We start from the raw sequence: 13,161 nt of genomic DNA, 5'->3' as shown, positions 1-13,161 counted from the left end.
GAGGCTGAATCATTATCTCTGGAGTTAAAATTGAGTGAATTCTGGAGAGAAATCAATTGTACTGCCTAAACTTGTTTATTTTTGTTTTGTTTTCCCTTGCTCGTGTATTTAAATCAGCAACACTACAGTATACCTGTAAGCAGGTTTTTCAACTGCTACACCAAAAAAAACCTGCCCACACAGAAAGATGACCTCTTCCAACCGCAGCGATGTAGTTTCAGGTGAAAGACACACCACCTGGTCTCATTTCCATGTCAACAGAATTGCAGTGAATCGTTAATCTCGTCACACCTACCTGGGCTTATGGGGATGTTAATGTTGAAGCCCACGGAGCAAAGTGGACACGGCAAATAATGAAACACTGAAATCAAAGTTCACTGAAATCTTTATGAGGCAGTATGCTCACGAAACAATCCCTTTATCTATTCTACCGACACAAATACACTGGACAGTCTGTGTCATTACAGATACAGTTCCAAATCATGTATGGACACAAATGAGGCAACTTTTGGTTTGTCAAGAAAACACAAGGAAGAAATGAATAACCACAGATTGATCATGTTTAACATAAAACTGCATTTTTTTTTTTTTTGGACTGCTTCGTGTTGCTGTTTAGGGTTACATTTTCACAATTTAAGGGCCATTTGTTTTCAGTGAAGTCCAAAATGTGTGAACATCCTAATCTAATCATATTCCATCTATCTTCTATAACAGGTTTTCAAAGTCATAGATGAGTGATGTTATCAGATGGCCAAAAGTTGACCCTCAACCAACAGCCTAGTCAAGGTTTTTGATTCTGCCTCTTCATGCCTTTTACTTTCTAAAATAAAAAGGCAAGTACTGTGTGCATTTAACTACGTAAAGTGTTATCAGTTGGTGTACCTCTATGCTACGTAAACCCCGTAGAGAAGACTTCAACAGCCTAAGACAGAAAAAATATCAGCACTGCCTTTCTCTTTATTGTCTTCTTCAAATGGTGGAAAAATTGTTATGAAATCAAAACTATTTGAGAAGTGTTTAATTTAATAAAAAGCAGCCAGGGCTTCATCTTTAAAACAGAAAAAAAGTATCCTTAAATTCACTGATATGCACTCTCGTTTAGTTGAAGAAAAAAATAGAGAAATTGGAGAAATGGCAAACCTCAAACACAAAAAAGGAAGACAATTTGTTCAATAATAATGAGAAAAAAAAAAAAACACATCCAAAATGGTTGTCCTGTTTGTAATATTGCGTAAATTTAATTATGGAAGTAAATACACCACAATTATTATTATCAGCGTCCTTAAAGATGAGACGTTTTTCTGAACAACCAGTTAACTTGAGGATACTGTTGGTTATATCAGGTTTACAACACCCAAGAAAAGACGTGTTCAGTTCAGAGCATCTTAGCAAAAGGATGATCTTTGTTGTCGTTACTTGTCCCCAAAACCCCCGAATTTAAACATGAGGATGATGGATTCCCAACTAATATTTACATTTGAAAAGGAGCCAAACTGCGGCCCAAACCCTAAAAAAGGAGGGGGGATGAAATGCAAAAGATAGGCAGTTTAAACAGTAGGCGTTTAACATATACCTCCCCCAAAGCCACCAAAAACATGGCTAGAAGACAAAGGATGTCAACCGCATGCATCACAGAATGAAATGCTACCACGTGACCAGGAGGCCAGCCATGTTTGCCTTTAAAAAGGCCAAAATCTTGTGTTAATCTGGTTAATGGAGTGAGTTAACACTGCACACGTTTGTTTTTTTTGTAACAAAGGAACACCACTAGTGAAAAGTCAAAGTAACCCCAACAGGTTTTTATTTGTTGTAATAAAATAACTACTGAGCAGTTTTTCCACCCCATCAGTCTTTTTTTGTTGTTTGATAATGACAATGTGGATAGTCCCTGTGCTTGAATAGATCAATCAACTTCTTGTTCTTTAGCCCCATCTAAAACCAGAGTCTCAAAGGAGAGGATCCCAGTTTCTGTGTCATAAAATGGGAGGGAGGGGAAGAGAACTGGCGAACTTGCACTGATCATGTTTTGGGTGGGGGGTTGTGGGAAATGCCGGCTGCGTCTGTGAGGGGGGGGGGCACTGGATCACAGCTCTCCACAGGTGGCTCTCTCAGTAGGCCCGGTCACAGGTGATGAACGACGGGGCCGTATTTGATCATGTTAATACTCAGACGGGTCATCTGAGTGATCACATGATGTAGACCTTCTCAGCCTGAGAGAAGTTGAAGACTTCTTTGGTTCTGGGACACACCACTTTGTCATCTTGGCGGATGGACAGAAGAGACTGGAAGAGGCAGGGGATAATAAATTAGACGGAATAAAAAAACATTTATACGACTTTTTCTTTCTTCCGTACTGGGTTTTAAAAGCAGAAATAGCTTTAGCTCACGATGCTAGTACTTTTAAATGTAGATCATCTTGTTTACTCACATTGTAGCCGTAGACGTATCCATTAGGCAGCATCATTGGAGGGTTGTTTTCATTCATGACCTCTCCAGAGATCTTACAGACTAGTCTGGAGTTGGCGCAGTGGGCCATGGGTAACGGTTGGGCCAACTTGTTGAGGGATTTACTGCACACTGGGCAGTCTGGGTTCTTTGAGGTACCATCCTCCTTGTAGCACTGACTGGAAGAGGCATGGCGGTTAAGGAACATAAGTGAGATGTTATTATGGGTCTCACAGCAGAGAGCATCAGTTGACGGAATAATCCACTCAGAGGTTGTATTTTATAGCATATCAGGGACTATTTTCACTTTCATTAAACAGAGTGAGCCAAGAGAAGAGGGAGACACGTTATGTGTGATCAAGACCTCGTTTGATAGCAAAAAAATTTAAAGCAGCCACTGAAGCCACTTATTATTGGAAATAAAACATGGTAGGATACGGCGTCTTGATGGCAGACAGACCAGCCTGTAGGGTGATAGTGAACACAGAGTTGTTTCCCAGCTGGTGCAGTCTGTAGTTGTCATATCGGAACTGCTGGATCAGCATCTTCCAGCGGGCTGGATCCAAAAGATCCTGATGGAACAGAAAGAACAAGAGACAGAAGAGTTTTATACCGACAGTCAAAGCCAGACTTCAGGCCCAGTACTGAGAATGCACATACAGCGAGGTCACAACTCAACGTGCTATTTTGTTTCCTATTCCTTTGTTAACTACATTGCAGCCACTGGGGGGATGTAAACACATGACACACATCAGTGTTCTGTAACCAGGATATTCAATCCCAGAAGCAAAATGTGAAGCGCTTAGCGTGTGTGTTGCAACAACAGCGTCAGGGTAGTTTGTGATTTTAGACTCCTGTGGAAGCTGGTTATAATCACGATCAAGGCAACGGAGACGAGAATCTTTTGCTCATAAGCATAGTGTACTTGAGGAGTTGGGCAACCGGTTTTAAAAACCTGAATAACTCTTTCTAACTATTTTATCTAAATTAAATGACAGCTACTGGCTTTTATTTGTCTGCAAGCAACGGTGCCAACATTTGTATTGAGCCCGAGTTAATTCAGAAGTGAATTTATGTTTTCCCACAAAGGGACGTGAGGGGATTTGTTTCCACAGAATGAGTAATAACTGAATTGACAAAATCCACTTTGATGATAATTTAGCCATTAATGAGGAAAGAGATGCTCAGTTCAGCTTCTGTCACGCTGGCTCTAGAAGCTGGAAAAATGTTGTCACAGTAAATCGGCTCGGTCCAACCTCTCTGCTCGTAGAAAAAAGGCAAAACATGCTTTTTGAGATGAAGCATTGTTGTTGTGGTGCCATGATACAAGTCTGTTTCTCAGAGGATTTTAAAGTGGACATTTTAAAGTATCAACACTGCTATTGAAAGCAGCCATTAAGTGAAAAGTAGCTCAAGGGGGAGTTGAGTTTAAGGCAACGGAGGCCCTCTAGTGGCGGTTCTGTTGCTATACCTCTGTCTCCACTTGGTCTCCATAAAGTTCCACTTGAAATAATTTCATTGCCGCATTAGTATTATTAATATGATTAAAGTTGATGCCAGTGAACAAGTATCTGTTATGTTTCTGATTCATCTGTAATTAAATTAACGTTCATCATGATGAGCCCCGAATGTAAGCAGAGCTGCATTTAATGAGATGAATGATGCGTCTCAGCTACGTCTCAGATGAGATTGGCATTCCCATGTGTGAAGTAGCTCAAATGAGTATAGCCTAATGTAGAAAAAACAACGCGTGTGTAAAATGGGTGTGACCAAATAAGATTTTATGTACATATTTATAACAGGAAATACTTTGTTCACCTTGTATGGGGAGATGTGTGTATCTGATGGGAAGGCCAGCATGCCCATCACCTGCCGAACCTCATCCAACTGTCCACCCTCCGCTTGGCTGAAATGCTTCCTTGCATGTCTGAGATGCACAGAGACACACCAGAAGATGATCAGTGGGTGACAGTGTTTGTTTTAAGACTTCAATTAGAGTTAAAATAAGGCAAACGTTGCAATTAAGCGCAAGTAAGGTAAAGAGTTGTAAACACATGTGTGTGTGTGTGTGTTACCTGACTGCATCCATGCGTTTGTTTTGTCTGATGAGCTCGATGAACTCCTGGATTCTCAGACTGAACTCAAGACAACTCTGCCAAAGAAACAGACAGACGATGCCAGTAAGTCAAACCCACTGAAGTGCTGCCAAACCTTCATTTTGCCCTTCATGAACCTTTAGAGCAGAGCAGGCAGAAAACTGATCCCTTTCATAAAGCTCCTACAGCGCTGGTAGATTCTCAAGATGCCTCTCAATCATTACCCAAATGGATTTTTTCTAACAGCTGGTAGAGGTTATTAGGAACAGTTGGCACTAAAATGGATCTTCATTTGGCCGTGAACTGGAGCTAAACAAGACCAAATTTCTCAAATTCAGTCACAAAACATCTTTCCTAATGCCTCAGCATCTCAAAATTGGGCTAACCATGCAGCACAAGGTTGACTTGACCAGTAGCAGCTAACTGGGAAGCCTATTCTGTCTTGGCGGAGGTCTGCGCTAAGTACGTTTTGGTTTAATAGGATACGTTTCGGATTAACACGGTAACAGAGTGATTTAGTCAGGTCTGTTTCTGAGCACAAATAGTGCTACGTGGCTGAATATAGTTCAGAAATATGCAATACGAATTTGGTGAGCGTGCCATAAACTCATTAAGTTACTCCTGTGTTTGTTTGTTAAGCCTTTAAGTATTTATCTCAACTTTAACCATTTTGATCCACGGGGTAAAATCTGACTGTAAATGAGCTACCTTCATCTTGCGAAGGCGGGACTTATTGTCATGGCACCAGGCGAGGCAAGTGGCCGTCTCCTGCCTTTCCAGAGACTCCTCCACCTCCTTAGCTGTGAGAAACATCTCAATGTTGACCAGGTCCTAAAGATATGTATTGATGGAGAAGAAGGGCATCAGAAGAACCAACGCACTTGGTTGTCCACAGCAGCAGATTCAGAGACAACGAGATTAATTAACTCATCAAAAAGTGCAAATGTTCAGGTAACAGGATTAAACAAATCACATCAATAAATGTGTTAAACTGACTAAGTTCAACAAGGTCAGTTACAACATCAGCGACTCTTTTAATTTTGTCCCGATGCTCTGAAATGCAACATACTATGTGAACTCAAAGAACTCGTGAGTCTTCTGAATTACCTTGGGACAAAGTGGATCATTGACACACAGACAATCACCTCTATACCGCTCTGTCTGGCCAGTTTAACAGCTGTGTTGTAATAGCCGCAGCGCAGCAGATGCTCCACCATCATGCGGTCCATGCGTTTCTTCTTCCACAGGTTGACGGAGGCCGGCTGGTCGCTGCTGTGCTCCTTCAAGTGCTCGATGCGACGCTTACACAGCTTGGCACTCTCGTCCTCCGCTTGGATGGACTCTGCAGCCTGCAGCACACGCACAAGAAGATCAAAGATTTCTACACATAGCTGAACATGCATCGTGAAAAAAAACTACTTTCATATTGATGGGCAATAAGTATCCATTCTCGGCAGAACTGCATTTCCTGGAAGAAGGAAGCTCACATTTTCTTACTTAGAGGTTTTCTTTTCAGATGTAATTAACCAAACTGAATCTTATTAAATGTATAATATGCAACAATGCTAATTTTTAAACAAGAAGAAACACTATAAAGCTGTTGCACTGCTGATTACGGAATATTATAGAAAAAAAATAATAAAATCACAAGAAAACTCTCTGACACAGAAGTAAGAAAACAGTGATTGAATTGTACACTACGTTATTGCATTCCTTTGTGCACTGTTCCACGTACACCATGTTAGATTGGGCTTCAAAATAAAGTTGCCTTGCTTTGTCTTCTCTCATTAACTCTCCCTTTCAGATTGTATTCTTGAGGTTTGGACTTCTAGCCGAGGGACCAGATTTGGCCCAACATATTTGGAGGGAAATGACAACCCAGCACACCAGCGCAGTATCTAGTATGGCCCAGCTTCCAACACTATCAACACATGGTGTATATGTCACAAAGTACCGGCTGAACAACATGTTGGCACAAAAGGAAAAAAAAACTGAACGGCAGAAGTGTGTTTTGATCACTCGCCGTCTGTTTCAGGCTAGATAGACGGCCAGGCCGCATTCCACCGCTGACAAACACAATCCACATAAAGAAAAGCGCAGCCACAATAATGGGCTTTTGTCAACGGGGGCGAGTAATGTGACTTTTTAACAGTTCGCTCTAGCTGAAGGGAGATTGTGTTTGTAGACGAGATACTGCTGGTGGAGTAAGTACCAGGGTCAATAATAATAATACCACAGTTGACAAACCCGGTCCTAAAGTGTTGTATCGTATCAACAGAGTAAACAGACATGATCGATGTGATAAACCTTCCACATACAATCGCTATGTTAAACAAACTTTCGGTTGCGGTCTGATTTTCTCTGTAATCACCATTTTATTTATTTAAGAGCAGACCTCTGAAAACAGGAATAATGGAGGCAACACCTCAATTTAAAAATTAGTCAATTATTTAGAAATTAGAAACTCAACACTAGCAATAACACAGAGGCTGCATAAGTCAAAAGGCTTGATCATCCAACCAATTGTAATTAAACTAAAAGAAAAAGATGAGGAAGAGATTCAAGAGTTTTGGGAGTTTTGTTTCCATTTCCGTGTACATTGTTCGACTGATGTGAAAATTATCTAAAAACACCGCTTAATTCTATTCAACATGAACATAAAAATGTTCTATTTATTCCGCTTTGATGTGCAGATGGCCCTCCTGAAGTATCATCACTGTGGCCAAGATTTAGGCAAATGAACTCCAAGGATTGTGTATGTTTTTAGTACATCTTTTGGTGTGAACCCACGATTCATGGCTTTTTACGGGACAACAACTTATAAGCTATACATAAAAACACTTCTTGGAACATTGGAGAGGAAATTGCTGTGTGAAAGTGTGTGTGTGTGTGTACATGCATGCACATCCGTATCCCTGACCTTCCTCTTCAGGGCGCTGAGTTTCTCCACCACTCCATCCAGCAGTGACACTACGGAGTCGACCACAGGGAAGCTGCTCAGCGTCTTCTCCAACTCTGCCACAACCATTGTCACGTGACTCGTCTCCCGGTCGATGTTCTTCTGGGCTGCCCTGAAACGTTTGTTCAGAGTCTCGTACGGCACCTGCAACGACAACACAACGGGCCAGTTACCTCCGTGCATCAGGCATTCAGATTGAGCAGTGCCCAAGAGCAAGCATGCCACTTGCAAAGCCCGATTAGTGAATATATGCAACATTACATCTTGCAGATTATGGCTTGTATTTTGCAAAAGGGCCATCTAGGCTCTTTGAATAGCTGAGCTGTATTGGATCTTCTGTAAATGAAACAAAAGCTGTACTCTGCCATCCTGAGTGTTTGGGTTACTTTGTAGAAATGTAGTTTGTATAGATATCCCGTCTTGTAAGGGCAAAAAAAAGAAAAGAAGAAACACACAAACTAGCAATCAAGAGCCAACCCGAATAAATACTGATAAGCCAAACGGTATCATGTTATTATGTTGCTTCATCTTAATTTGTACTGTACCAACTTGAATAACACATGATCCACGTAAACACATTTGCGTTTAAAGCTTTTGACCAAAACTATAATACATTATAAAGAAGCTTCTCTTATGTGTCACCATTATGAGCCAAAATGTGTTCTTTTCCCACATGAAGTGAACTGAATTCAGTATAAAAAAAAGGCTAATATTTGGCCCTAATAAACGTAGAACAAGTCAGATATAATGTGATTGTGGCGTCTACTAAAAGAAAACCTCAACTTGATCAGAGTGAGGGCAGAAAATGACCTGAATCCAACAAAAACTAAAGAGTGTTATCTATGATCAAAGCAAACAGTGCGGTGTTATCACAACATGAGGTGACTTCACAGGTACATGGGAACCAGATTAATTTGACTGTTGTGGTAACTTCGCTGAGATATTGCATTAAAAAAAAAAACACACACAAAAGATGCACTTTGATCCGTTACAGGATTTTATTTCTTTCAAGTTAGAGTCAAGTTAATTTCACAGGTCACTAACGGAGAGGATAACTATGCAAGCGTGCCCTATGATTCAGATATTTGCTTGTACTAAAGAACAGTTTAGTATGCACTCGTAATCATCAGTGTGCAGTTATAAGGGGGCTTATTCTGCTCAGGTATGTGTAAGGCTGTAAGAGGGAGAACATATTTAAAAAAAAGCATGGGCTCTACATCCGTCTCCAGAATTGTATTCCCCCTGAGGGCTACATCACAATTAGGGTTTGCTCCTGATGGGAGGGGAGAGGGTCATCTGCATCTACAGTAGATGCTGATGATTACAGCAAGATGAGAAAGACAAATCAATTCATATAATATGCATACAATCCCCAGTCTGTGCAAACAAACAAGGTTGAGCAGCAATGCCTTGGAACAAGACCATAGAGACCATTTCAACTGCTTTTGTTATATTCTCGACTCAAGTAACCATGTATTTGACAGTCATGCTGCATAAGTAGAGATGCACGGATGTATTTATTCTCCAAAGTGAGGACAGCATTGCCTGATGTTGCCTTACACATAAAACAATGATCCCAGTCACTTCCACAAAGTGAGTTTATCAATTAAACACCCGGATCACATTGTTACTCAGTATCAGCCACGACCCAAAGCCCAGGTATCAGGACTGAAAAAGTTGACTCGGTGCATCCCCTATGTATAAATGGAAGAAAAGAAAAAAATCCATGCACATGTTATTTCCCAGGTATTACATTTAATGGATAATCCAAAACAGGCCTTCGAACCTGGATATTTTATCTTCAAAAATGGTTCTCATGAATTTCCAGATTATGTACTACATGTATCACAACATATACAGCTTTCGATTTATTTCTGGCCTTTTACCCGAGTTAGTTAGACAGTTTAACAGAAGGTAATAAAATAAACCACATCATTTGTAAAAAGATGACCTTTTTGAATATGATTGGCTACTTGATCTTACATATCGGGTTACTCTTTTCCATACAACCATGGTCTATTTGATATGAGGACATGTAAATCAGTCATGAACATATTTCAGACAGCTAAGGCTGACACGGTGCGAGTGGTTGTCAGTCAGGATTTGTTGGGAGGCGGCTCCAGAGACAGCTACAAGCCAGTGCACAACAATGTGAATGATAATCAGAATACTTAAACGGGGTAGGTGATTTTAGCATGTCTGAAAGATTTTGACATACCTTGAATACAGACACATTTTCTGTGGCATTATGTCACCATTTCACTGGGATGGGCCTGTATGTTCAGCAGTCCGGTTAACAAACCACTGGTCACAAAGCCTGTTTTCATTGATGCACGTAAATAACCATTTTCTTTAAGAAGACTTGAGGCACACCTTGCTTTGACTGAACATATCAAAACATATTTTTTTTTTAAATAAGCACATAATACCCAACATATAGTAGATTGTGTTGGTAATGCAGAATAGCAGATTTCTCAGTGTCAGTGTCAGGCATCCTTGTGATTGTATTATTCTGCCTCAATATAGCTCCATAGGCTCTCCCCCAGCTGAAGACCCCCATTTGATACCAATTACAACCATCACTCTTGTCTTAAAATGGTGCCCATCATCCTTTTTACTGCAGCATCCAAGCAAAGACAAGACATATCCCCAAATCACAGCCGTGCCGTGCCTTCCCCCCCCCCCTGAACACGGATGGACTCATCGCCAACGACACGCATACATACATATATACATCTTCATCATGACAACCCCCCCATGCAATTAGTTACAGACACATAAACGCTGTCTATACATCGCTACTCACAAAACGTGCTTTTCACACGAAGCACAGGAGCGGGGCTCGTCTCAGCTCGTCATTTCGCGGCGGTGTCGCAGTAACGTTATGTGGAATGGAGGAGCGGCGCATGTGTGCGCGGCAGCGGGCTGTGATTTCTCTCGCTGGCCATTTTAAAAGTGCAGAGAGGCAGCGGCGTCAATCTGATGACACTGCGCTAACTATCCGGACTGATCCTCTGCCTGACAGCGAGGCGCTACAGGGCTCTCTCTCCTCCCCCTCCAGTTGTTTCAGCCGATCCATCTTCCGGCCAGTTAGAATGTGCACGCCTGTCGTTACGTTATCCTGGCCGGCTATTCATCTTTTTGCGACGATTAAAAAAAAAAAAAAAAAGGTGTCCAATGCTGGTTTTCAGCGCAGCAAGCTGGCTAGCAGGCCACTCATGCCGGCCAGCCACCACGTTGTGACATGTTCTGTCCGCGGGTGATGGGGGTATTTTACCGTTTAATATAACCGCTATACCTTTCACCGAAGTATACTCACCGATCGGCTGTGTGCTCAGTTCAGCACGGCCGTTACATTCGTCCACACACACACATAAGCCACATAACGATCGCGCAGGAACGTTATATTAACGGACATAACGTGCGGTGGCGTTCACTGACACGCCAGAAGTCAGGTCAACGGACCATTTAAGCTAACAGCTGAGGCCTTCGACTGACTTGACGTCAGTAATAAGTACCGTTAAGGGCATAATACAGCCAGATAACTAGCCACCAGCTATTTTGTATGGATCAAACTGCTTTATTTGTAATGTGGCTTATCAAACGCAGTTAGTTAGTGGACGCTGCTACCTGGCTAAACTGGCCCAGCTAACGTTAGCCTCCCTGTCAAGTACGCTGCTCTCGCTATCAAATTAACTAATAACCCCCATTTTCCAAATAACGTCAAACGCATCGTGTATTGTGGACACATCATAATCGGTGGGGGATTAATATAAGAAAGTTTCAGCTTTCGTTTACCTTCAGGGTGGGATATTCTTGGACTTTGAGAGCCATCGACAGTTGAGATGCTGTCTCTTGCACCGCCATCTTGGTTTTTCTGGTTTTCTTATGGTTGTTTGTGTTTTTTTTTTTTCAGAATGGCCTCAGCGCTCACTACCGCCACCTGGCGGCACGGTGTCGGCACTGACTGTGGGAGAAGCTTTGATGAATACTTTTTTTTCTTCTTATGTGAAGTAGCAAATCCTTGTTTGAAAGCTGGATTAAGAATTATATTTATTCAATGTAAGAGTTGCAGACAAAACATTACAAACCACACGGTGCATGTATTAGCTGTAATGGATCTCTCATTCACACCACATGCTCTTCATGAGCACATTTCACAAGCAGTTTGCCCAGTTGTCAATTCCTAGGAATTGAATTTCCATTTTTTGCTGATCACTTCACCCACCTGTCCACACTGGCTCATACATGTAATTCCTATTACTATTTTCTGTTATTTGTTTTTTTTTGTTTGTGTCTGCCTCCATATGTGTAAAGGGTCATTGGGTACCTTGAAAGGCTCAAGACAAATGTAATATATCATCATTGACATTAAACAATGCAGTCCAGACTCTTAAATGTTTCTGTAATTGAATCCAAGACTTCAGTAAATAATGAACAAGTTAATCGTTCAGCATGTGTTCTTGTATTCCTTGGGGTCGCATTTGCACCACAAGCAGCAGTGAGTTTGAGCTGTGTCAGTAATTACATTTATAAAGGGAACTTTATTTTAAGACCAGATTCCTGTTGTCTAACACAGCACATCTGTTAGATCAGCTGCCAATACCAGAAACAATGGACGACCGGGACAGGTGGTGTAACGTTGCATCCATTATTTATTAATTTGAATGACAGCAAATTAATCTCCAACTTAGCGAACTAAAAATCACATATCAATTGTTTGAAGTCATTGATAAGTAAAGCATGAATGAATATTAAAATAACCATTGAAGTCACCTTGTAATCCAAGAAATTGTGATGAGTGATTTTGTATTATCTTCTGACATTTCATGAATTTCTTTTTTTATTAGGATAAATGGATTAGTCAAATATTATAATAATTTAGATTAGATTAGATAATCTTATTTTATGTTTAGAGTGTTGCTTGTGGGGCTAATTTTTGACACGCTGATAGTCAGAAATCGAATATCTGAGTTTAAAAAACTGACATTAATGAGGAGGAGGAAATCCTGAATTGTTTGCCCATTTTGACAGCCATCTTTAATAAAGTGTAAAAATAGGAATTATAGTTTTCTAGTCAACCATCTGTAGTCGGTATCTTTTTCCATTTTCCATCCATTTTCAATACCGCTTATCCTCATTAGGGTCGCGGGGCGCTGGAGCCTATCCCAGCTGACATAGGGCGAAGGCAGGGGACACCCTAGACAGGCCGCCAGTCCATCGAGGGCACATGTAGGGACATACAACCATTCACTCTCACATCTATGGGCAATTTAGAGATCAATTAACCTGCAGCATGTCTTTGGACTGTGGGAGGAAGCCGGAGAGCCCGGAGAGAACCCACGCTGCCACGGGGAGAACATGCAAACTCCACACAGAAGGACCGCTCCGACCGGGAATCGAACCCGCGGCCCTCTTGCTGTGAGGCGACAGTGCTAGCCACTACGCCACCGTGCAGCCCCTATATCTTTTTCACTACATAAAAATAATGACAGACGTAAAACAAAAGAAGAAAACAAAAGATGTAAGTACAGGCTACAGTCATTTAGTACAACCAGTGACTCCCCCTCCAGCCGTTCCATATCATGGCCACATGTCTTTTGCTGTGTGAGTGAGAGAATACCCCCCCACCCCCCTGCAGCCAGTGAACATATTGCCATT

The 13,161-nt window shown here is 41.4% G+C and overlaps 1 protein-coding gene across 1 annotated transcript; it reads right to left on the bottom strand.

The window, feature by feature from the left end:
- Positions 1 to 367: 367 nt before the first annotated feature.
- Positions 368 to 11,395, bottom strand: maea (macrophage erythroblast attacher, E3 ubiquitin ligase). The gene is made up of 9 exons (XM_034543300.1): positions 11,299 to 11,395; positions 7,462 to 7,644; positions 5,687 to 5,890; positions 5,250 to 5,372; positions 4,521 to 4,597; positions 4,264 to 4,372; positions 2,884 to 3,017; positions 2,429 to 2,624; positions 368 to 2,282 (listed from the first exon to the last, which is right to left on the bottom strand). The coding sequence occupies exons 1-9, from the start codon at positions 11,365 to 11,367 to the stop codon at positions 2,187 to 2,189; spliced, it is 1,191 nt and encodes a 396-aa protein (XP_034399191.1). The 5' UTR covers positions 11,368 to 11,395; the 3' UTR covers positions 368 to 2,186.
- Between the last annotated feature and the right edge of the window lie 1,766 nt (positions 11,396 to 13,161).

This window comes from Cyclopterus lumpus, chromosome 10, assembly GCF_009769545.1.
Source record: "Cyclopterus lumpus isolate fCycLum1 chromosome 10, fCycLum1.pri, whole genome shotgun sequence".
NCBI classification, from domain to species: Eukaryota; Metazoa; Chordata; class Actinopteri; order Perciformes; family Cyclopteridae; genus Cyclopterus; species Cyclopterus lumpus.
The sequence above is the reverse complement of the archived record's forward strand: the minus strand, read 5'-3'. Positions and strand labels throughout refer to the sequence as shown.

Bases quoted from the DNA above. Each gene is read 5' to 3' on its own strand.
- maea (XM_034543300.1), bottom strand. From the start codon at position 11,367: ATGGCGGTGCAAGAGACAGCATCTCAACTGTCGATGGCTCTCAAAGTC. The intron at 4,373-4,520 runs GTAACACACACA...TGTGCATCTCAG, and splicing joins AAACGCATGGATGCAGTCAG to ACATGCAAGGAAGCATTTCA. The intron at 2,625-2,883 runs GTATCCTACCAT...TGCCTCTTCCAG, and splicing joins CTGTCTGCCATCAAGACGCC to TCAGTGCTACAAGGAGGATG.